Source organism: Dipodomys spectabilis, unplaced genomic scaffold (assembly GCF_019054845.1).
Source record: "Dipodomys spectabilis isolate Male_0828 unplaced genomic scaffold, ASM1905484v1 ptg000317l, whole genome shotgun sequence".
Taxonomy (NCBI): domain Eukaryota; kingdom Metazoa; phylum Chordata; class Mammalia; order Rodentia; family Heteromyidae; genus Dipodomys; species Dipodomys spectabilis.
Genome location: NW_024870994.1, coordinates 1784067 through 1808660, shown reverse-complemented (window position 1 = coordinate 1808660; position 24594 = coordinate 1784067). Strand labels below are relative to the sequence as shown.

General features: G+C 53.1%; 1 protein-coding gene across 2 annotated transcripts in view; it reads right to left on the bottom strand.

Moving 5' to 3' along the window:
- Positions 1-3805: 3805 nt before the first annotated feature.
- Positions 3806-24594, bottom strand: part of Slc9a8 (solute carrier family 9 member A8) — a 56057-nt gene continuing 35268 nt past the window's right edge. The window contains exons 8-17 of one of the 2 annotated variants that reach the window (XR_006151323.1): positions 22932-23075; positions 19053-19191; positions 17475-17580; positions 14351-14467; positions 12176-12258; positions 9880-9991; positions 8208-8428; positions 6432-6578; positions 5663-5862; positions 3806-5525 (exon numbers count right to left, since the gene is read on the bottom strand). Coding sequence is in view for 1 of the 2 variants with exons in the window: in XM_042702193.1 (XP_042558127.1) it covers positions 5755-5862; positions 6432-6578; positions 8208-8428; positions 9880-9991; positions 12176-12258; positions 14351-14467; positions 17475-17580; positions 19053-19191; positions 22932-23075 (1177 nt within the window). In the remaining variant the exon portion in view is untranslated. Of the gene's footprint in view, positions 5863-6431; positions 6579-8207; positions 8429-9879; positions 9992-12175; positions 12259-14350; positions 14468-17474; positions 17581-19052; positions 19192-22931; positions 23076-24594 lie in introns of both variants that reach the window. The other variant, XM_042702193.1, reaches the window with a different exon arrangement.

Genomic DNA, 24594 nt, shown 5'->3' with positions numbered 1-24594 from the left:
GTTCGTGGTTCCTTTTCCCATTTCACAACCGGCAAGGTCCAGCCCACTCCAGAGCGCTCTGGTTTTCTAGTTTTCCATTTCCAGATAGCTCCAGCATCGCAGTGGCTCCTGGCAGGCGGAGCTGTGGCCCTGCTGAGTCCTGAGAGCTTCCGGGGCCACGGCCACTCCTTGCTGTGGCTCTTTATAGACGGTGATGGGACAATTGAGTAAATGCTAGTGACACATTCACATGTTTTGCATTTGATTTCTACTAAGTATTGAAATGTTGAGAGATGATTTTAAAAGATAATAAAGTGTCTTCCATTGTTAAATGAAGTGTTGGGGTTTCGTGTCCCCTTTCCCTCCGCATTTCTCTTAGAAGTGGGGCTGCTCTGGTTTGGAAGTCATCTTTAGTTCATGACATGACTCTTGTGCTCTGAGATGACAAGCAACAGCAGTCCCCGCGGGCTCTCAGCAGAGGCCACACAGGTGTGACCACTGGTCTCCAGGATGTCACGGCAGGGCTGCAGCCCCGCTGGATGGTAGCCCAGAGGCCTGACCTCAGAACTTTAGTTCCGCAACTCCCTCCAGGAGGACGCGTTACTGGCCCCGGGATGGAGCCCCGCTCAGCCCCACCCAGCCCTAGCCCTGCTGCTGTAGGCGCCTAGGAGTGCGCTTAGCTTCTAAGGCAGGCCACACCACGTTTCCATGCGCAGCTGTGAGATTACCTTTAAACCAGCTATCATGGGTTCGATCCCTATTTTATTACTTTTTTTTTGTCAGTTGTGGGGCCTGAACTCAGGGCCTGGCGCTGTCCCTCAGCTCTTTAGCTCAAGGCGAGTGCTCGACCACTTGAGCCACAGCACCACTTCTAGTTTTCTGGTGGTTTATGGGAGATGTGAGCCCCCAGTGCCTGGCTTTTATTATTTTTTAATCCCTATTTTAAAAATGATAAAAACTAGCTGGGCGCTGGTGGCTCATTCCTGTAATCCTAGCTACTCGGGAGGCTCAGATCTGAGGATCACAGTTCAGAGTCAGCCCAGGTTGAAAGGTCCCTGGACTTACTTCTAGTGAACCACCTGAAAACCAGAAATGGCGCTGTGGCCTCAAAATTATAGAGCACTAGCCGTGAGTAAAAAAAAAACCTCAGGTACAGTGCCCAGGCCCTGAGTTCAAGCCCCACAATCCACCAAAAATAAAAACACAACAAAAAAGCCATAAAAATCTATTCAAAGTCGGGCACCTATAATTCTAGCTACTCAGGAGGATGAGCTCTTATGAGTATGGTTTAGAGCCAGTCTGGGCAGTAAAGTCTCAAAAACAGAAGTGGCCCTGTGGCCCAAGTGGTAGAGTGCTAGCCTTGAGCAAAAGCTGCTCAGGGACAGCTCCTAAGTCCTGAGTTCAAGCCCCAGTATCACACAAGAGAAAGCAAAACCCAAGGCAGGTGTTGAGAGTGAGGAAAGTGCTGGGGTTCTAGCAGACCTGGCTTTCTGCACTAGCCCCACCAAACATTGCTGGACAGGCCCTGAGGCAGGCCATGCAGCCACAGGGAGGAGATGGTGTTTCTGCATCACACACTGGCCCAACCAAGAACCCAGGCCTCCATGCTGGCATTGCTGTCAGCTGCCATGAGCTGACAGGAAGTGGGTGCCTAGAGGTTCCTCAGCCTGGAAAATTGGAAGATGCCAGCCCAGCCATCTAGAGCAGGCGGTGACAGAGCAGATCTCTTCCTTTGTATATGTAAACGACAAACACTTAACCATCACCAAGTTCACCAGCTGTACAGGATTAGCTTTGATGCCAGCTCCAAGTGCCAGGCTGTGGTACCACACTGATTGCCTGCCGTGGAGGGATGGAAGCTGTGGCACACTGAATTGTACCCGTCTCCAGTTGCCTTTTCCCCCGGGTAATGGAATCCTGTTTTTTGTTTTTTTGCCAGTCCTGAGTCTAACTCAGACCCTGGGTGCTGTCCCTGAGCCTCTATGTGCTCAAGGTTAATGCTCTACTACTTTTGAGCCACAGCACCACTTCTGGTTTTTGAGTGATTAGTTGGAGATTAGTCTCCCAGAGACTTCTCTGCCCAGGCTGGCTTTGAACTGTGATCCTCAGATCTCAGCCTTCTGAGTAGCTAGGATTACAGAAGTGAGCCACCGGTGCCCAGCTACATCTTAAATTTTGTATGTAGATGTTCAGTTTTCCCAGCCCTGTTTGCTGGAGGGACTGCCTGCCTTCTCCCCATTAAACAGTCTAGGTGGCTTTTTTGATGATTATTTGGCCATGATCACAAGGGTGTATTTCTGGCTATTCTATTCCACTGAGCTGTCTATCAATACCACACTATTTTGAAAACTGTAACTCTGTTTTTGTTTTGTTTTGCCAGTCCTGGGGTTTGAACTAAGGGCCTAGGCACTATCCCTGAGATTCTTTTTGGCTCAAGGCTAGCACTCTACCACTTGAGCCACAGTGCCACTTCTGGCTTTTTGGTGGTTATCCTTAGACCTCATCCTCCTAAGTAACTAGGATTACTGGCGTGAGTCACCAGTACCCGCCCCTTTTACTCATGCTTGCTTGCTCATTCAGCTGCCTGTCTGTACCAGATCTGTTCTCGGCTGCCCTGCTGGGCCAGGCCAGCATCCCCTGCGTCCCCTGGACATGCCATGGGTAGAGCACAGGAACGCCTTGAGGGGAGGATGGACAAACTTTCGTAGATGGTCAGCAGCAAATATTTTAAGCTTTGCAACTCATCAAGGATACGCAGATGCTGGGCTGGGAAGGTGGCTCAGTGGTAGAGCACTTGGCCTTGCATGTATAAGGCCCTGGGTTCGATTCCTCAGCACCACATAAACAAAAAGAAAAAAGCCGAAGTGGCACTGTGGCTCAAGTGGCAGAGCGCTAGCCTTGAGCTGAAGAGCTGAGGGACAGCACCCAGGCCTGGCGTTCAGGCCCCACAACTGGACCCCCCCCCCAAAAAAAAAAAAGATACGCAGATGCTTTTCAAGAGAGAGAGAGAGAGAGAGCACATTCCTACTTTAGGGACAAAATCCAAAACCTCGAGCCTGTGCAGTTAAGTGGGTATAGGCTCCTGGACTCTGTGGCCCGTCTGGCCTTCCGTCAGCTTTTGGCCTCGAAAGTGATTTCTTCTCATGCCTGCTCCTCTCATTCCCCAGAGGGCCGGGCAGTCGAACGTGAATGGATGTCCCACGGGGCGGTGCCCTGGGCCAGCAGACCAGCCCCATCTGACCTGAGTCCCTTCCCAGCCCTCAGGGCCAGCTCTGCTAGGTGCCAGGGCCTGTGGCTTACGTCTCCCCAGTGCTGTGGTCTGGTCAGCCCCCACGTGTCCCACACCTGCAGGTTCCGTTATGGTGGGGTGGTGGCTGCCTCTGGCCAGCAGGCTGGGGACATCCAGGTCCAGTTGGCAAGTTCTGCCCCTCCTGCCTGGGCTGTGGTGGGGTGGGCAGCAGGAGACCCAGCACTTGCCTCCTGGGTTCCTTTGCCTGGGGCCTTATACACGGCCCGATGCCTAGCAGGTCCACGAGGGTGCAAACAAACTCCTGGCCCCGTCTCCCTCCCTCCTACCTGAAGACAGCTGTGGACACAGAAACGGCCCCTGTTGGACAGTGGGCTCAGAGTGCCAAGGAAAAGGCACTGGCCAGGCTGGGGCCAGCCCAACTGGCCTCTGAGCAGTCCCAGGCCCAACTCCTAGGCACTGTGCCAGAGCCTGCCGCTGCTGGCCAAGGAAGGCTGCAGGCAGGCCCGAGGACTCAAGTGGCATCTAGGAGGGAGAAACCCCGTGTCTGCCAAGCCACTGGACATGGCGGAGACCAGCTCTGATTGAGCAGCATCTTTATTTCTAAATAAATATCCAGTGATGTGACTTCTCCAACCACTTCTAAATGTGTAAGACAAGACAAGCAGGGGCAAAAAGGAGGCCCGGCCCCCCTCGGCCTCCCCTCCCCCTCCCAGAGGAGCAGCAAGAGGCCTGCAGGGGCACAGGCCCAGCCTCAGAGCTCCAGAAACCCCAGGGAAAGCTGCCCGGGAGGAGCTTGAGAATGCAGGGCCCTGGCCGTGCAGGGGGGTCTGAGCTCCGGTGGAGGCTGGGCGCACCATGCCTCCCTCATGCACACCTGCGGTGGCCTCCAGGGCACACAGCCCCTCCCCGCAATCTCTATCCAGCCCAGTCTGGCTGCACAGTGGGGATGAGCCCTCACTGAGGCCAGGGTACACAACGGCACTTTTGCCCCCTGGGGCCGGGAAGGGGCAGCAGAGCAGCGAGGAGCCGGGGGAGAAACGCTCTGGTCCTTCCCTAGCACCGAGGTATGCCCCGCACTTGGGAACTGGCAAGAGCCCAGAAGGAGGGAGCCTTGTGTGTCACAGAGCAGCTGTCAGCTCCAAGGCCGGGCTCTGGCTCTGTCCAGCACGGAGCCATGCCCACTGCAGGCTCCGGCAGAGGAGGGGTAGCAGCCAGCAGGCCGGACTGCGGGTGGCTTCCGCTCTCCACCTCAGGCTCTTCATCGGGGCAGATAAAGATCTGCATGGCACCGAGGGCAGCTCCGGGCCCAGGCAGCCCAGCCACCATGCCTGGGGCTCCTTCTGCCAGGGTGCAGCCCATGGGATCAGGGACCCATGCGCTCAGAAGGCCACATCCGTCTGCTGGCCTGGAAACACAGTTAAACCCTTCCCCATACACAGGGATCTGTGGGTCACTGGGGTCTGGGGACTCGGGTGGGCACTTCCACAGCCGGGGACATTGGCCCAGCCAGCACTGCCCTGCAAGATGCACTGGTGGCTTCTCTGCCCTGCACTGAGGGTCTGAGTACCCGAGATGGCACCAAGCTACCCTCGCTCAGCAGCCCGGGATGGCATGCACACAGCAACTTCACTCACCCGAGGGCATAGACCCCCCCCAGAGCCATGCGTGGGGACTGGGCAGAGTACAGCAGTTACAGAAAGGGCAGGTGAGCCAGCACCCAGGCACCGGACCCACGGGGGTGTGACTTGAGGCCACTTGTGTCCCAGGTGTGATTGTAGAATCCCTGCTCTGGAAGCCTGGCTCAGATGGAACCCAAGATGGCGGGGAATGGGAGAGAGAAGGGACAGAGCCCTGAGCAGCAGTGAGGGTGGTGGCAGGTAAACAGCAGCCTGGGAGGACGGGCCGGGGACAGGGAGCAGAGGGTGGGGTGGTTACGATGCTCGCGCTTTGTCACTGCGCTGTCCACAGGACCCCATACTTCCCACTCCTCTCACTAGAGGGCGCTGTGATGCCACAGGAAGGCCCGGGAAGGGCTCAGGCTGGCAGCATCCCTTGGAGCTCAGGAGAGGTGGACCCTGCTGACATCAGGGCAGGCAAGCTAGAGGCTGGAGAATGGTCCTTCAGTGTTTCTCAGGGAGTGAGGGACACTGCGATCTCTAGGTCTTGCCACTGGGTCAGAATGGCTGCTGTTCCTCACAGAAGCACAGATGCCACCCAGCCTGCAGGCTGTTCCAGGGGTGGAGGATGGAATGGGCTGGCAGTCCCTGGCTGGCTCCCAGCAGGCTCTGGGCAGCCCCTGCTGGCAGAGGAGGGGAGCATTTACCTGGGACTGTGGTCAGCCACTCGGGCTGGCTCAGCAGGGAGTTTGGGGCTGACAGGCATTTCTGAACCAGCTAGCTCCAAAGGCCTAGAAACTTCAAGGGGAGCAGCCACCTTATACTTGCTGGTCTTACATCCTGGAGAAGCTGCCGAAAGCAAGCTGGCGCCTCTGAGTCCCGGGCCCCAGAAGCTTCGCCCTCGCGCCGTCAGAACAGCTCCTGCTCGTCATCCTCGGAGCCTGACGGGCCCTGGCGCACCTCCTCGTACCACTTGTTGGTGAGGCTCTTCATCTGGATGCGCCCGCGGTGCAGGTCCTGGGCACAGACACAGGAGCCGGTCAGCGGGAGGAGGGGCGGGGCAAGGCACAGGGAGCAAACAGAAAGCACCACTGGGCACATGGGAGGGGCAGGGGAGCTAGACAGCCCACAGCCTCAGGTATAGACGTGTGGGCTCAATTCTCCCCAAAAACCTCAGTTTCCCCCCTGCTGTCAAGTGAGCTAGCGCTGGGTCTCCTGCATGGCCAGAGAGCACGTGGTGCAGTGCCCAGACCCCGAGACACCCCCGACAAGCGCGTGCCGGCCAGGCAGCCGAGACGGGCCCAGAGGGATGGGGACGGCTGCAGGGACAGCCCTGGCCTCACCTCTCACCTCATCACCTCCCGAGGGGCCCAGCAGCACCCATGCACTCCTGGGTACTGCCCAAGGCCACAGAGTGCCTGAACCCCTCAGCCCGGCTTGGGGAGGACATTGGGAAGGAAAAGCAGGGGCAGCTGAGCTCTGCTCCCCCAGCCCACAGGGAGCGGGGTACACTGGTGGCTCCCACAGGCCTCCCGCAGCCTGCCCCCCGGCCCAGGGCCACTAAGGAAGCCCTGGGCCTGTCCCACCTCCTGGGTCAGCCGCCGTGTGAAGAAGGGGTTGAGGTACTTGGCGTCCAGCCACATGAAGCCCTTGAGGTCCTGCCGCCTGATGTAGTGCGCTTCGTACTCCTCCTCCGTGAGCTCCGACAGGTGCTCCGACTCCACTGTGTTGCCCTGGGTGACAGGGAGCCCCAGCTGTCAGCCACTGCTCCCCGGGACCTCCTACCACCCAGCCCTAACTACTCACTGCACCCTCAGTGCAGGGCAACCACGGGCACAGCAGCCCCCTGGCCCTCGGCTGGCACAGCTGAGTCAGAAGCTCTGGGAGCTGGGTGGGCAGGCAGGGGAGGGGAGGGCAGGGAGAGGGAGGGGGAAGACAAGCCTGGAGATGAGGACCGAGGCTCTTCTGCTCCACCCCAGCAGAGGCCCCAAGCCAGCAGAAACCTGATGAAGCCACCACCACCACTGTCGCCACCATCATCACCAGACACCGCCACTAATGACAGCCCTCCCATTCCAGGCCGGGCCTGTGAGGCAGACGGGGGTGGGGGGTGGGGGTGGGCATTCTGATCTGTGCTACGGAGATGCTAAAGCTCTGCTCCCACAGAAGCAACAGGACATTCGGGGCACCCTCCCACCTGCAGTCTCCGCCTCAGTAGGTCAGGCCAAGAAGCTGAATCTATCAAGTTCCGGGGCTGCCACTGGCAGTCGACCTGCGGCCGCCCTGCAGTGTGCAGTGAGGCCTGGGCTCTGACCAGGCCTCGGTGTGCTCACCTGCAGGCCAGTGCCATACAAGCACCTTCTGCAGGCAGTGTTGCGGTGCCTGACCACAGCGCATGTGCATGCTGAAGGAGCCCGGCCTCTCACCTCCACAAGAGGGGCTCCAGTCCCTACAGTGCTTGCTACAAAGGCCCCTTCTGCTGCAGCCTACGCCCACTCTTAAAAACCAGCAAGTATGCCTGTCATCCTAACTACTCAGGAGGCTGAGATCTAAAGATTGGGGTTCAAAGCCAATCCAGGCAGGAAAGTTCTTGAGACCTCAATTAATTACCAAAAAGCAGGAAATGGAGCTGTGGCTCAAAGGGCTAGAGCATTAGCCTTGAGCACAAAAGCTCAGGGACAGCACCCAGACCCTGAGTTCAAGGCCCAGGACTGGTCCCTAACAACAAAACCCAGCAAGAAAGGTGGTGGACAGGGCAAGGAGAAGGGCCTGCACATGGGAGCCCACAGAGTTCGGCCCAATGTCACCTAAAGGCCTCCACCTTCAGCCCCACAGTAGCCCTGTGCTGGTGCCAACTAAGGGGCTGCGGGGCCGGGAGGCCCAGTCTTCCAGACAGTCTCCAATCACAGGCAGGCTGTGAGGATTCCTGCTACCTGCAAAGGAGCACTAGAAAGGGGCAGGGCAGCACCAGAGGTGGGCAATGGGTATAGGAAAGGTAGTTTCCACTGAAGCCACACTGGACCCCTCCAGCCCTAGCCTGTGCCCTCCACGTCCTGAGGGAGGCCACCTCCTTGACGGCCCAAGCAGCCACTCACTGCAAGCTGCCCTGCCCTCTGTGGGTCCCAACAGGAGTTTGAGTGAGCACTGGGGACACTGATCTGGACCTTTCCAGGCCAGGTCTCTGGCAGGGGCGGGGCTGCCTGGTTCTACCCAGCACCTTTTGCTGCAGATGGACCATGGGGCTGGTGGACATGCTACCACACAGACCTATGCTTTTGACTCTATGCTGCACACACCAGGCATCCCAGGATCCCACGCCTGCCCTTCCCACAGGCAAGGCCCCCAGCAGGCACGGCACTGACCATCTTCTCGGTCTTGCTGAGGTTGACGTCCTTCTTGCTCCTGCGGCGAGCCCTGGCATCCTCAATGTCCATGAGGCGGATGAGGGGCATGGTGCTGCCACCCAGCAGCAGGATGGTGAAGAGCACAATGATGATCGTAGTGGTGCCAATGAGCTGCCGCTTCTCCATGGGCTCCAGGTCCAGGTGCAGACTCAAGGCGTAGGGGATGGCCCCCCGTAGGCCTGAGGGGACAGCAGCGGGTCAGGAGCCCAGGAGGCGAGGATGCTGTCACAGACCCCCGCAGTGCTTCCTGGTATGAGCGGCTGTACAGAGCCAGGCTGCCCTTGCACTGGCTGGCAATCTTGCTTCAGGCACAGGAGTGCTGGGATTACAGTTGTGCATCAGTACAGCCAGTTGACACACACATTGTGGTATTTTTGGTGCTATTGGGATTTGAACTCAGGCTGTCTCTCTCTCTCTCTCTTTTTGTTTTGTTTTGTTGGTCATGGGGCTAGAACTCTGGCCCTGGGTGCTAATTGGAGATAAAGAACCTTAGGGATTTTTCTGGCTTTGAATCTCAATCATCAGATCTCAGTCTCCTAAGCAGCTGTTATTATAAGCCTGAGCAACCAGATCTTTTGAAAGTAATTTTTTTTTTTAATTGGTCAGTCATGGGTCTTGAACTCTGGGCCTGGGCACTATCTCTCAGCTCTTCAGCTCAAGGCTAGCACTCTACCACTTGAGCCACAGCGCCACTTCTGGTTTTCTGAGTGGTTTTTTTTTTTTGGGTCTGGTCGTGGGGGCTGAACTCTGGGCCTGGGCGCTGTCCCTCAGCTCTTCAGTTCAAGGCTAGCGCTCTACCACTTGAGCCACAGCGCCACTTCCGGCTTTTTTCTTTTTGCTTATGTGGTGCTGAGGAATCGAACCCAGGGCCTCAGGCATGCAAGGCAAGCGCTCTACCACTGAGCCACCTTCCCAGCCCCTTCTGAGTGGTTTATTGGAGATAATAGTCTCACACACTTTCTGCCCAGGCTGGCTTTGAACCACAATCCTCAGATCTCAGCCTCCTGAGTAGGTAGGATGACAGACGTGAGCCACTGGCGCCTGGCCTTGAGAGCAATGTTAAGACAAATTTAAAGCTTGCTATAAATTCAAGAACATTATGAAGTATGTTGCTATATTCTAACTCATATGGAAATGCTTCAATCGTAACACTTAAACAAGGAAGCACAAAGAACTCTATGTATTCCCCCAAAATGGAAAGATGCGTAAGGATGCGTTTTTTTAGGAGTCAAAGCTTCATAAAATCATTTTCATGCTTGAAAATGTGGAGAAATGACTGAACGGCAGCTGAAATATCCCAAGAAACTGCTAGAACTCTGGCTGAAGGAAAGAAGAGCCACCCTGCGTATGTCGGGGGTAGGAGGGCTGAGGTAGGGCATCTGCCTTCTAGCATGAAGTCCTGGGTCACCTGCCCAGTACTGCCAAAAGCAAAGGAACAGCAGATACCACCTGCCCCATGAGCCCTAAGAAGGGGACAGGGCAAGGCTGGTCCTGGCTGCGTGCTGACAGTCAGGGGTCCTGAGCCGGTCCTCTGGCCCTCCATGGAGCACAGGGGGCACCCTGAGGCAGGCAGTAACCCGGTATCTGGGCAGGTCTTTATCACCGCTCTCCCCTCTGTTGACTCTCTTACCACTAAACCACATGATGAACATCATCTTCGGAGTGATTTTATGGTCACGGAAGAAATTCAGCAGATAGGAAAGAGGGAAAATGTTGACCGCTCTGCCAAACAGGACGAGCACCTGCAAACACAAATTGAGTCAGCTCTGCTGCTTCTCGCTGGATCTCGTGGCTGCCGCCACAGGGGGGTGCACCCGCGCCAGAGTCCATGTGTGGGGAACAAGCTCTGTGTCTCACGTTTCCACAGTGGGAGGACAGCCAGGGAGCAACAGGGCCAATGGCCAGAGCCCAGGCAGAAGCCATCCATCAGGTCAAGGGCACCTGACTGAGAAGACCTCACCATGAGACAGGCTGCTGCTGTCTTCCCCACAGGGTGAGCTCTGGAGGGCAAAGGGTTTCTGCCTCCCTGTGGGGCCCCACTCCCCACGGCAAGGTGGCAGACTGATGTCGACCTGGAAATGGACATTAGCTCTGGACAAAAGGAACCTGCAAGTACCTGCCATAGCTTTTGGCTTCCACCATCTCCAAAGGCCTTATGCCTAATGACACACAGTCTATGGGGTTGGGCTGGGGCTTCCTAGCATGCACAGGGCCTCTGGGTTAGGCACCCAGCACTGGGGAAAGGAAAGACAAAAGCAACCAGGAGTTGGTAGCTTATGCCTGTAATTCTAGCTACTCGGGAGGCTGAGATCTGAGGATAGAGGTTTGAAGCAAGCCTGAGCAGATAAGTCTGAGACTCCAAATAACGAGCATTTATCCAAAGTGGAGCTATGGTTCAAGTGGTAGAGTGCTAGCCTTGAGCAAAAAAGCCCAGTGAGAGTTCAAAGCCCTGAGTTCAAGCCCCAGTACTAGCACACAAAAAATAAAAGGAAATAGCAAAATAAAGCTCTATTATGCACTGGACTCTCACAAGTATTTATTCATTCATTTGCATTTGGGACACATGTACATTTTTCAGGCTTTAAGTTTATGTATTTATTTTTTTGGGTCGGTTGTGGGGCTTGAACTCTGGGCCTGGGCGATGTCCCTATGCTCTTCAGCTCAAGGCAAGTGCTCTACTGCTTAAGTCACAATACCACTTCCGGTTTCGTAGTGGTTTATTGGAGATAAGAGTCTCACGAACTTTCTTGCCCGGGCTGGCTTTGAACCGTGATCCTCAGATCTCAGCCTCCTGAGTAGCTAGGATTACAGGCGTGAGCCACCAGTGCCCGGCAGTCAAAACACTTTTATGTCAGATAATGTACTAAGGATTTTGTCTGACACGGCTATAGCTGGCTACAGAGACCCAGCTCACTGGCTTCAGTGATTTTCCAGACAGGGTCTGTAAGTTTTGCCTCAGACCTGCCTCTCGCGTGAGCTCACAGGTGTGCAACACGACGCTCACTTATTGATCAAAATGGGGTCTCACTAACTTCTTGCTGGGACTAGTGTCAAACCCCAATGCTCCCAATCTCTAAATCTGCACTCTGATTGTTGTGCTGGTCCTGGGCTTGAACTCAGTGCCTAGGCCTTGCCCCTGAGCTTTTTTGCTCTTTTCCCCATTCTTTTGTTCTGATGTCTTTTATTTTCTTCAGTTGTGGGCCTTGAACTAACTCTGTCCCTTGCTATTTTGCTCAAAGCTAGCACTCTACCAGTGAACTCCACTTCTGGTTTTTGAGAGGTTAATTGGAGATAAGAATCTCACGGATTTTCCTGCTGGACTGGCTCAGAACTGCAATCCTCAGATCTGTCTCCTGAGTAGCTAGAATTACAGATATGAGCCCAGCTTTGTTTCCATTTTTAAAGGAGACATAGTATTCAAGGCCACTGAAAATTAAAGAGTAATTAATGAGACTTACTCATTAATTCCACTCCTTGCCCTTCTGGCACGCCTGACAGTTTTTGTGGCATGTGGTTTGACATCAGGATCAAGCTTTAGACCAGTGCTCTGCCACTTAAGCTGCATGTTTGTGATTTTTTTTTTTTGGTCCGGTCGTGGGGCCTGAATTCTGGGCCTAGGCGCTGTCCCTCAGCAATTCAGCTCAAGGCTAGCGCTCTACCACTAGAGCCACAGTGCCACTTCCGGCTTTTTTCTTTTTGCTTATATGGTGCTGAGGAATCGAATTCAGGGCCTCATGCACGCAAGGCAAGCACTCTACCATTAAGCCACCTTCCCAGCCCCATGTTTGTGACTTTTTAATCAAAAGAGACTTAAACAGAAGAGTCTATGTAGCTGTTGAACTGTTAACAGTTACATAAATGAATCTAGAATATGTGGCTATTGATCTAAAAATAAGCATTTAAATAAAAACAAGGGATGTACTTACTATGCACCAGATGACAAAGGAAATTTCAAACTTGTGAGGGAAACTAAAAATGGACAGGCCAAGAAATGCAAACACACATGTTTCTGAAACAAATCAAAGAATGCGTTATTCATCCCAACCATTTTCTCCAGCAGTAGGACACTGTTCAGTAGCACAACCCAACATGTTTTCCTTTATTTTCTAGAAAATCCTACAACTAATATGTATATGTATATTCTATACATATGCATATACGTGTGTATATATGTGTATATATATATATATATATTTTTTTTTTTTTTTTTTTCTTTTTCCTTTCCAGTTATGGGGCTTGAACTCAGGGCCCGATCACTGTCCCTGAGCTCTTCTGCTCAAGGCTAGCGCTCTACCGCTTTGAGCCACAGCACCACTTCCAGTTTTCTGGTGGCTAATTGGAAATAAAAGTCTCACAGACTTTCCTACCTGGCCTGCTTTGAACTGCGACCCTCAGATCTCAGCCTCCTGAGTAGCTAGGATTACAGGCGTGAGCCACCAGCACCCAGCTCGACAACTGATATTTTGGTCATGTAGGCACTGTTTCCCTGCACCTCAGAATTCCCCATGCAATGGGTCACACTGTCCCAGCCAGAAATGACTGTCCATTGTCTGAACACTGTTTTGGGCATGGATGCTCACAGCAAGGAGAGCCTACTGTCAACTTCCTCCCTGTGCAGAGGAAGTCAAGTGACTGCCCTCAACTGGCCTCAAGGTACTGAGGCCTCAGTGTTTAGAGCCCAGCTTCTGCCCAGCAGGACTGGCAGGGAGAGACTCAGCTCTAGCTCCTGGCTCCCCCTGAACCCCAGGAGGGCCCAACATGGACTCTCAGTGAACTGTGTATTTTAAGACAAAACACCTTATAAATTTTAGGCACTCTGCTTAAACTGTGACGTTGGTTGCTCAGAATAGCCTCATAGCTGGGGAGAGAGACTAGATTTTGAAAATTAAACATCATAAAACAAGCAAGGCTACTTTACAACATGTCAGCTGTGTTTGTTCAGCAGTCACACACCCTGTAAAATAAGCCCACAGCTGGACATTGCTCTCTGTTCTCTCCTTGGTAGGCCTTCTTATCTGGTAATAATTCTGTGGCCTTTCCAAATAAGCAGTTACAGCGTGGGCATGGCCACCTCTGCCTCTGGCTGGCAGCGTGAACTGCAGCATATGACTGGACCCTGGCTGAATCAGCCCATTCTCACATGACTGGAGCCTGGCTGAGCTGACCACTCTGGCACATGGCACTTCCCTTCAGCTTTCTAATCTATAAGCTGTAGCATCATCCTGACACACAGCCAAATCTCTGCGCTTGGATGCTGGGTCCAGGAGCATGTGCCTCTTGAGTCAGACAGATGCTGCAAATGACTCTGAAAGGGATGGCCCAGTAAACTCAGCTGGTATCTTCATGCCCAGGCCAGAGTGCAGTACCACCCAACGGGAAATCTGCCTCAGATGGGGACAAAACGAAACAGGAGCTGACACATGTTTTGCCTAGGATCCTTTGACTGTGAGGGTGTTCCGAGACAGGTGTCTGGGACTAAATACCCAGAAGCAGAGGCCTGGCCGCTACTCTCACTTTATGGCAAGAAGTCTCTGGCCTCTCCTCCCCTGAGCTGTTTACCTCTGCACAGCCAGCTCTGCCCCCCTGGCTCGTCAAAGAGAGACAAGTCCCTGGCAGCACCAGGCGGTGCTGCTGTTGGAGCGGCTGAGAGGATGCGCTCCTCTCAAGTACAAGAGGTACAGGAGAAGGAGGAGGAGGAGGTGGAGGAGGAGATGAAGGAGGAGGAGGAGGAGTCAGAGCTGGAGGTGGAGAGGCGGCAGTGGCACAGGAGGCCTGCTGGGAAGAGCAGGTCTTTGGCTCCCAGCCATGGGGCAGCATTGCCCGTGGGACCCTCAGCAGGGGCTCATGGGCACTGTGGAAATGCAGGGACTGCATTCCACGTGCCAAGCCAGGGTTTCCCATGTTCTCTTTACCATGTGGTCTTCTCACCCAATCCCCAGCATCAGAAACTTTCCCAGGAGACAGTTTTGGAAAAGCTAGTCTCAAATGTCTTAGATGAGCAGGTCTTAAAATGGCCACTGGTTGGAGGACGAGCATGGGCAGGGAGTGTGGTACTTGCTGCCAGGCAGGGCCACAACTGATGCCCAGCACAGAGGACTCACCGCACAGGAAGGCCACAGTCCGGAGGGTTTGCTGCATGAGGATCTGGGTGACCGGGGAGAGGTTATGGTGGGTGTAGTGGGACATCACAATGCCCGAGAACAGGATGGCCATGATGCCTGGAGGGGGTGAGAGGCAAAGCACAGAGGCATGAGCAGACACAACACCGCCATGTGACACCTAGTTGGACAGGAGGCCTCCTCCAGTGAGAGGAACTGTAATAGTGTTTAAGAAGAAAGGGAGCTAGGCGCTGGCTCTCGCCTGTAATCAGGAGGCTGAGATCTGAGAATTGCAGTTTGAAGCCAGCCTGCGCAGGAAAAGTCCCTGAGATTCTTTTTTTTTTTTTTTGTCAGTCACGGGGCCTGAACTCTGGGCCTGGGCGCTGTCCCTCAGCTCTTCAGCTCAAGGCTAGTACGCTCTACCACTTGAGCCACAGCGCCACTTGTGGCTTTTTCTGCTTATGTGGTGCTGAGGAATCGATCCCAGGGCCTCATGCGTGCAAGGCAAGCACTCTACCACTGAGCCACCTTCCCAGCCCTCCCTGAGATTCTTTTTTTTTTTTGGTCAGTCGTGGGGCTTGAACTCTGGGCTTGGGCGCTGTCCCTCAGCTCTTCAGCTCAAGGCGAGCACTCTACCTGCTTGAGCCACAACACCACAACACTGGTTTTGTAGTGGTTTATTGGAGATAAGACTCACAGACTTTCCTGCCTGGGCTGGCTTTGAACTGTGATCCTCAGATTTCAGTATCCTGAGTAGCTAGGATTACAGGCATGAGCCACCAGCGCCCAGCCTTCCCTGAGATTCTTATCTCCAATAAACTACTCAGAAAAAGCTGAAAATGCTGCTGTGGGTTAAGTGGTAGAGTATCAGCTTTCAGCAAAAGAAGGTCAGGGACAGCAAACACCCAGGCCCTGAGTTCAAGACCAAAGATTGGCCATAAAAAATATAAATTAGGAGACTGGTAGAATCATGGTTCACGGTCACTCCAAGCAAAAAGATCTCTTGTCAACAAATAAGCCAGTCACGGGGGCATACATCTGTAATCCCAGATTATATGGGACACATAAATAGGAGGATCTCAGTCCAAGACTGGCACTGGGCAAAAAAAGAGCAAGAGCTTTTTTGTTTGTTTCTGTGTTTTGTTTTTCTGGTCCTGGGGTGTGATGTCAGGTCCTGGGTACTGTCTGTGATGTCTGTGAGGACAGAACCATGCCCGGCACTGGGACAGGAGTCTCTGTGTCATACAGGAAACCAAGATATTTTTTCAAAAATCAAACAGGATATCCAAATATACAAACTAAAAGTCAAATTGTATAAGCCATGTTTTACCTCACTTCTCTCATTTTAGGGAAATAGTCTAACTGGCTAACTTGGCATAAATCACAGAATGACTCAGACACCGGCTGTCAGCTGTCTGTTTATGCCAAGGCTTATGAAACAAGGAGAGCTGCAGGTGTCTGTCACCTGTGTGCCAGAGGACTCACAGGCCCAGGAAAGAGCAAATTCCTTTGCTCGTTCATCCCCAGAGACTAGGAATGCTTTCTGCCAGACGCACATGACCAGATGGGCAAAGGGACACAGGGAGGAGACAGTTCACCTGCTCTTAGAGCACCAAGCAGGTTTCAGAGGGCACAGGTTCCTTGTGGAAACCCCTGCTAGAGTGATCTGCACTGTCAAGTTCCTCTGCTCCTCTCCGTAGGTACAGGTGACCTCCAGGAGAGCAGCACCATGAAGGCTCTGCCACCAAAAGGCAACACCAGGGCAGGGACACAACTCAGGTAAAGCCTGAGCATATGGGAGCTGTGAGGCCTTAGATCTGAACCCCAGCACTGGTGAAGCAAAAACACACACACACACACACACACACACACACACACACACACACACACACACACACACACACACACACACACACACACACACACACACACACACACACACACACACACACACACACACACACACCCCACCCAGCTAGCCTAGAAGCCAACCTCCACCCTGTGGCAGGGAGTCAGCCAGCACTCATGGGCCCTGGCTTCCTGGCCTTCACCAGCCTGCTACAAGGCACTCTGTGCTCCTTACCCTGCTGTAAAGTCAGCCCAAGAAGAACCAGGTGGTTCTTGTAAGAAATCTGTGCCTGGAAATGGAACTGTAGCTCAAAGAGGTAGAGCACTAGCCTTGAATGAAAAAGCTCAGGGTCAGCGCCCAGGCCCTGAGTTCAAACCGCATGACTGATAAAAAAGAACAACACAAAATGTATGTAAGAAATTTGGGCCCAACCCTCACTCTTTCCATAGAGGAGGCTGCATGCCTTGCGAGCCCCTGGGAGGGGCCGGAGGTGGAGTGCCCCTGCCCACAGGCCCTCACTCAGCCTGGGTGCTGGTCAGCAAGGGGCAGTGTGGCAAAGGGGGAGTTTGGCAAAATGAGTCCAGTGTACTGCACAGTCCCACAGTAAGGGATATAGAGAAAGCATAGACATGACAGGAGACCCAAAAGGAGATCCTGTGAGTAAAATACCGGTAATAAGAACAGAGATGTGGCCAGGTACTGATGGCTCACGCCTGTAATCCTAGCTACTCAGGAAGCCGAAATCTGAAGATCACAGTTCAAAGCCAGCCCAGGCAGTAAAGTCCATGAGACTCTGATCTCCAATTAACCACCGGAAAACTGGAGGTGGTGATGTGGCTGAACGTGGCAGAGCACCTTGAGTGAAAGAGCTCAGGGATAGTGCCCAGGCCCCAATTTCAAGCCTCAGGAATGACACAAAGCAGAAGAAAAAAAGTAAAATCAGGCATACTATGTCCAATACGCCCCACCCTGCTAACATGGTGGGAGGGGCACATGCTGGCCCCTCTACTGGCCTTGGCCTGTGGTTCTGCATGGCCTGTTTGGAGGGAAATGTCTCAGGGGAAGGTGATGAGCACCAGATCTTGAGTAGAGATGACCACTACTCTGCAAACTCCAGATGACCTTGGGCAGTGTAATCTAGCGCAACGGAGGTCTTCTTATGAGTACAGGAGGGACCCTCCTAGTGCCTCTGCCTCTGGGGACTCGTTAAAACAACCGCCTCCTCTTTAAGCAGGCAGGTCAGGCCACAGCCAGGCCACCCGGCCCCCAGTCACCTACCTGACAGCGAGGTCCCCTCTGCCAGGCCGTAGGGCAGGTAGGCAAAGATGATCATCATGCCGAACTCCAGGGAGGGCGTTTTCCTCAGATCGATGTGCTTCAGCACGTGAAGGCCGTCAAGGAAAAGGGACAAAGGGGTGCTGGATGGGACACACAGGCAACCACAGCAGCTGCCTTCCAGTGAACAAGTACAGAAGACGCAAACTGACCAGGGCTGTGATGAACTTGTCATTATAGACTTTCTTCCCTGTGAACACATGGTTGTCACAAAAACGGGATGTGCTAAAACACTGAGAATTGAGAATGGTGGAGACAAATTCTGGGGGAATTAAAATCAGCCAAGTGAATTTCTTGAAAAATGCAGATGGGGCCACTGTGTCAATTGCCCGAGGACGGTGCGCCCTGGCCACCGCCTGCCCCCTACCCATGGGCAATCTGGGCCTCTGGCCCTGTGGAAGACCTATCTTTCCAGCAAGTTCACCCCCCTGAGAGGAGTCTGCACACACGGGGACCCCATCCACAGACTACACCCAGGCTTCAAGTCCCCAAACACTGGACTGCTCTAAAGAAAAAACTAAATATGGAGGGAAAGCCGAGTACGGTGGCTCACGCCTATCTATAATCCTAGTTACTTAGGAGGATGTGATCTGAGGATCATGGTTCAAAGCCAGCTCAGCCAGGAAAGTCCATGAGACTCTTATCTACAATTAACCACCAGAAAACTAGAAGTAGTGCTGAGGTTCAAAGTGGTAGAGTGCTAGCCTTGAGCTAAAGAGCTCAGGGACAGTGCCCAGGCCCAGACTTCAAGCCCCACAACTGACAAAAAAAAAAGGACGGAAATACTCAAGTGGGAAAAGCCATCTCCTTGCCATGCTGTTTACTGGTACAACAGGAGAAGCTGTCAGCCGACTACTGAGTCAGATTTAAACAACAAGAGGATAGATGGGAAAATGTTAACAGGATGGCAGAGAAACAGGCCTGGAGCCAGTGGGAGTCTTCTGGTCTTCTGAGAGCAGACGGCTCTAGAAGGAAGACCAGGGCCACTCACTCCTGGGAATGCAGCTCAGGCACCTGCACACACCATCTAGAGCCTGCTCCTATTCCATCATGGTGAATTTTCCCCGGCAATCAAGGTGTCAGGGCTCAGCAGGCCTCTTTCCTTCTCTGGCCAGAAAAACTACAAAATCCGTGTAAATAACTTCACAGAGGTTACGCCCCAAGTCCTTTTGTAATCCTTCCACATAAACACATGATCAAGATAGTTTTAATTTCAGATTTCCAAAGAAAACTAGCTTTCAGTTTTGTGACTATGGCAGCAGGAAGGACAGTCGTGAGTCCGTGTCCTCTGGGAAGCAAGGAGCCCTGACAAGTCCCAAAGTCATTCCCGATGTGGGAGTGGTCCCATGTTAAAATTAAAAAGTTCCTGAGTTCAGTTTCTACAGCTAAAACTCAGCATGAAAATCTGCCTTTAAGCTTGGTTCCTAAGGAATGGAGGAAATAGCAAGGGAAGTGGGTATGAAGATGACTCATCCCACCCCATGCTGCCCTGCCCCGCAGGCCCGCAGACAAAAAGGATATTAATGCAGAGATTAGGCCAGTGAGGGTGCCTAGGGCTGCGGAGCCGAAGAACATTTTGAGGAAGTAGCCGAGGGCTTGTAGAAAGGTTTGCCACCCACTGACGTCTGACGTGTTTTTCCTTGTTAAGCCTTCAGCTGTGCTAGGAAATAAAATACAAGTTAAAATGTTTTACACCTCTTGCTCTTCATTCAGTCAGTCAGTCACACATTTATTTGTTCACCTTCTTTGTCCCACAGTTTCTGTGGCTCAGAGGCGAGGGCAAAGTCCCTGCCAAGGACCTGGAGGGGCAGGACAGGGAGGCAAGGGTCAGAAGGATCTTGAGGCAATGCCGCTTTACTTAGGGTCAAGAAGAGTTCACAGGTTGAAGGACAGGCAGTATGAGGCGGAGGGAGGAAGGAGGGAGGGAACCAGCCGGGCCTGTATAGCACAGTGGGGGAGTGTTTGGGTGCAGGAGGGGGATCTGGTAGAGGAGGGGGACACTGGCAAGCGAGAGCAGGTAGGGGCAGGCCTACCCAGAGGACCAGGGGTGTCAATGTGAAGTGTGGTAGGGCTGAAATCTGCAATAAAACCTGAAACAAAGGCTTTGGCAAGAATGCAGGCTGGAATGGAGCGGCTGGGCGATGAGCCGCGGGAGGTTTCAAGCTAAGGCAGGACTGAGGAGGAAGAACGCCCCTTCCCTGCAACAGAGCGATGCCATGCGGGGCGTCAAAGCAGCTGCTGGTTTTACAGGGTCCAGCAGGTGCATAAACTGCAGCTATCTGCGCTACGGCAGTCCTCCCTCCCCTACCCACTCCATTCCTCTCCCGCCCGACCCCCTCCTCCTCCCAGGCCCACGTTTCGGATCTCTCCACCACAGCCTGTCTTCCTACAGACCACAGCCATTATGACCTCCTTCCTTACAGCTTTCCTGAGGCTTCCAGAAGAAGCTGTCTCAGTATGACCATGTCCCTGGCACTTCCTGGTGGGTCATCCTCCATCTTCCTGGCCCCAGCCAATATCCTGCTATGTTCCCCCAAGACACTGTCTGCTTGCTCGGGACCCCTGCCCTGCCCATTCACAAGGACAGGCCACTAGTAGGATCTCACAGGACCAACTTCCTTCATAGAAAAACCCTGCTAAGTCCCACAAGGGCCATCTCTGTCCACCCTCTGTCCAGCCTGTTCCTTGCCCCACGTGCAGAGGCTAGAGTGCAGCCACACACTTTCTGTTAACACCAAGGGCTGCCAACAGCACCATTCCACCTCAGTCATCGGCACTTGGTGGAGGACGATCCCTGAGTCAGTGCAGCTGGGGCGATGTGCAGGAAGCCATGGTGGGGCTGTAGTGTCCTGAGCAGTGTGTAGCAGACAGGCCTGGCCTGCTCTGGTTCTCCATGTACAGAACAGCACATTAATGGCTGTGCCTAACCTTGACTGCTCATTTTATGAAGTGACAGTTTCCTCCTAGTCTACTGCATGCAGTAGACTTCGGGCAACACTAGGGTTGAACTCCTGAGGTCCTTGACCCACCAGGCAGGCACTCCACTACTCAAGCCACTCACCTCCCAGCCCCTAACTACTACCATGTAAGTACAAGGGCTGAAACAGAACGGCTACATTTTCCTTATATACTTAACCACCATGTGCTGACACACCAGGATGCACACACTGATAAGAACTTACTTTTTGCAATAAACAATTACATCTACAACTATATCAGATCATATCAGATAAGCTCTTGCTTATCTGTCAACCAGATGAAACCTCTTCCCTCAGGCTCAAGACAGAGAGGTGGCAGACACACTGAGGAGGTCATCAGATCACTTGTCCAGGTTAACTGGCCAAAGCAAAGTCCCCAAACTCTGCTCCAGCAGTTTCTCCGCCTGTGAGCCAGATTTTCCCTGCCTCTGGGCCGGCTCTCTACCCATAACTTGCACACAGTGCTCTGAACTCTGCAGATGCCTTAGCCATTCTGTAACCTAGACGTTGCTATTGTGTGACTATAATGTGAGACCTGACAGTTAATACTAGCAACTAAGGAGCTATGGCTCAAATGGGAGAGCACTAGTCTTGAGCAAAAAAGTTCAGGGGCAGCATCTGGACCCTGAGTTCAAATCCTAGGACCAGCACAAAAGGAAAAGAAAAACGAAGAATCTGTACTGTTCATGGCTCCTGGCTCTCGAATGAATTCAATAATACTTGGCAAATTAATGCTAATGACATGTATACAGCTTGTGGATTTGTTAATACATTCTAGTGTAAAAAGACATTAATGTCTCCAACATAGCTTGCTCACATATTGCAAAAAACATGTCTGCCTTCATACAACTTCCTTAGACTCTCCTGAATATGTATCCCACCATGGCTGTCTTTGGGAAAGGCTGTGGAAGGTTATGGCTGCCTAGTTCCCAGCACAGACTGCCAACTCCATGTATGTACACGCAGTGTCCCTCCCAACCCTCTCCACTGCTAGCGACAGGCAGGCTCACGCTGCTGCTTTCTTGCCACACAGAGGTGGCTGAGACTTTCCTACGCTTCTGAACTCCACACAAACAAAAGCTGACTTCAGACTCTTGCTGGCCTGGCAATTTTCAGCATAGTATTTTTCAAATGTGTTTCTGTTTTTGAACTCAGAGCCTTGCACTTGTTAAGCAAGCATCTACCACTTGAGCCAGGCCTCCAACATTCTGCAGGCTACGTCTCCTGCTCAGGCTTCTTATTCCTCAAAGTTTACCACCATGCTGCTTGTGCATATAGCATCTATAGAAAATAACACAAGAATAAATTGTCATAGTAACAAATTAAAGCTAAAAGTAGTTTAAAGCTAGGAAACCAGGGGCTGGGAAGGTGGCTCAGTGGTAGAGCGCTTGTCTTGCATGCATGAGGCCCTGGGTTTGATTCCTCAGCACCACATAAGCAAAAAGAAAAAAGCCGGAAGTGGGGCTGTGGCTCAAGTGGTAGAGCGCTAGCCTTGAGCTGAAGAGCTGAGGGACAGTGCCCAGGCCCAGAGTTAAGGCCCATGACCAGACCCCCCTCACCAAAAACAAAAAGCTAAGGAAAACATATTAGCTTTCAAAAGGAATTTTTTTTGGGGGGTCTGGTTGTGAGGTCTGAACTCTAGGCCTGGGTGCTGTCCCTCAGCTCTTCAGCTCAAGGAGAGCGCTCTACCACTTGAGCCACAGCGCCACTTTTGGCTTTTTTTTTGCTTATGTGGTGCTGAGGAATCAAACCCAGGGCCTCAGGCATGAAAGGCAAGCGCTCTACCACTGAGCCACCTTCCCAGCCCTCAAAAGGAATTTGTTTTAGCTTTTGAAAAAGCTTTTTTTTTTTTGGCAGTACTGAAGTTTGAACTTAAGGCCTTGTACTTGCTAAGCTGCTGCAATACCACTGAGCCACCTCCTGCCCTGTTCTTTTTTTTTTTTTTTTTGTCGGTCGTGGGGCTTGAACTCTGGGCCTGGGCGCTGTCCCTCAGCTCTTCAGCTCAAGGCGAGCGCTCTACCACTTGAGCTACAGCGCCACTTCCGGTTTTCTGGTGGTTTATTGGAGATAGGAGTCTCACGGTCTTTCTTGCCCAGGCTGGCTTTGAACCGAGATCCTCAGATCTCAGCCTCCTGAGTAGCTAGGATTACAGGCGTGAGCCACCAGCGCCCAGCTAATCCTGCCCTGTTCTTTACTGGTTACTTTTAGGCTAAGGTCTTGCTTCCTGCCCTGCCTATGTTGCCAGGATCATAGGAGTGCACCACCACATCCCGCTTTCCCTGAACCCTGACATAGTCTTATGGCACAGATGGCTTGCCAGGGCAGAGATGGAGAAAGGCAGCAGTGAGCCTGTCTCACAGAGGCTAAGCCACCAACTACGTAGGCCACTGGGGGAAACCTGAGTCTCTGCTCCCACACTTACTTGGTTAGAACAATGGAGACTGCATCGTTGAGAATGCTTTCTCCAAACACCAGCATGTTGAGCACAGGGTCCACGTGCAGTGCATTGAAAATCGCAATGGTGGCCACTGGGTCCACAGCAGATATCAGGGAGCCAAATGCAAAGCTGGAGGCAGAGAAAAGGCAGGCTGGGTCTGTAAGGTGTGTTGCTCAGTCCACATGGTAAAGCATGCAGTCAACAACTCTTGCCACCACGTAGGTATGCACTGTAGCCAGCCCCAAAGTAAGATGGGGTATGCGCCCACCAACAGCAAAGGCTGACTATAAGAGCTGCTAGAACAGCCTGGTTTTCCACCAGCAGCACTGAGACTTTACTTTGACTAGCGATGGATACAAGACTTTGGCTTAAGTATCACACACTGCCCAGACTTCTTAGAGCGGACTAATGACCTACAACCTGCTAGTCTTTTGGAGGTTTTTTTGGTTGGTTATGGGGCTTGAACTCTGGGCCTGGGCGCTGTCCCTCAGCTCTTCAGCTCAAGGCGAGTGCTCTACTGCTTGAGCCACAGTGTCACTTCCGGTTTTCTGGTGGTTAAGTGGAGATAAGAATCTCATGGACTTGGTCTGCTTTGAACCATGATCTTCAGATCTCAGCCTCCTGAGTAGCCAGGATTACAGGCATGAGTCACCAGCACTTGGCACGACCTGCTGGTTTTGACCTCTGCTCTGCCACCTGCCACAGGCTACACAGTGTCACCTGTGAACAACCCCAGCCTCCATTCAACCTCTAAGATAAGTACCAAAGCCAACAGCAGCTCCAGCAGCTCCAGGCATGCAAAGCCCTCAGCCCCCTGCTGGCACAAGCCTGCAAGTTCACCATGCAGGAGAAGTCACCCCCATCCCTCTGTCACCCATGAGGTCTGTGGGCAATCAGGCCTCCATCTCAGAGAAAGGTTAGGCATGGCCCTTCTATCACATGGGGCAAACACACAGCTTCAGGGCCAGGCACTGTACTGGAGTCACCAGCCAGGGGCAGGAAGTGAGTCTTGCCACACTGAACAGCTCAGGAGAGGAGAGCTGCTGGCAGGAAGCATCTACTGCCTGGCCAGCCACACTGCTCTCATGGATCGGTAATGGGCTTCAGGCTTCCACAGAGGCTCCCTTGGAATGATTAACATGAGCCTGCAAATGCCAGGCTGAGGACTTTCAAGCCCACCCTGAGGTAACCACATGCATCTGAGCTCCAAGGGGTTTTCTGCTATGGGTGTCTCCCCAGGACCTGCAGAACACAGGCCAATACACTTGTGGGGGGGGGGAAAAAGTCTGGCAGAAAAGGGAGGGAAGATCCCCACCCCCACCCCCACCCCCAGCAGTGGGAGGTCCTGTTGGGCTGCTGCAGTCCTTAGGCCTTCTGCACTGCCACCTAGACCCAGAGCTGGCCTCTCCTTCCCTTTATCCTCACCCACAGCACCCAGAACAACATCACGAGGGACTATGAGGGAGGAGGACATGGCAGTAGGGTGAAGGCTGAGGCGGTTGTGCTACAGGCCAGCAGGGAGCTGTGAGGAGCCTCCAGCCCTCCTCTACTCTCCCAGGCAGCACCCCATCTCTGGTCTTGGGAGCATCATGCTGATTCTCCTCGGGGGGCTATACTCCCACACTTTGTATCACTGATGTCACACTGG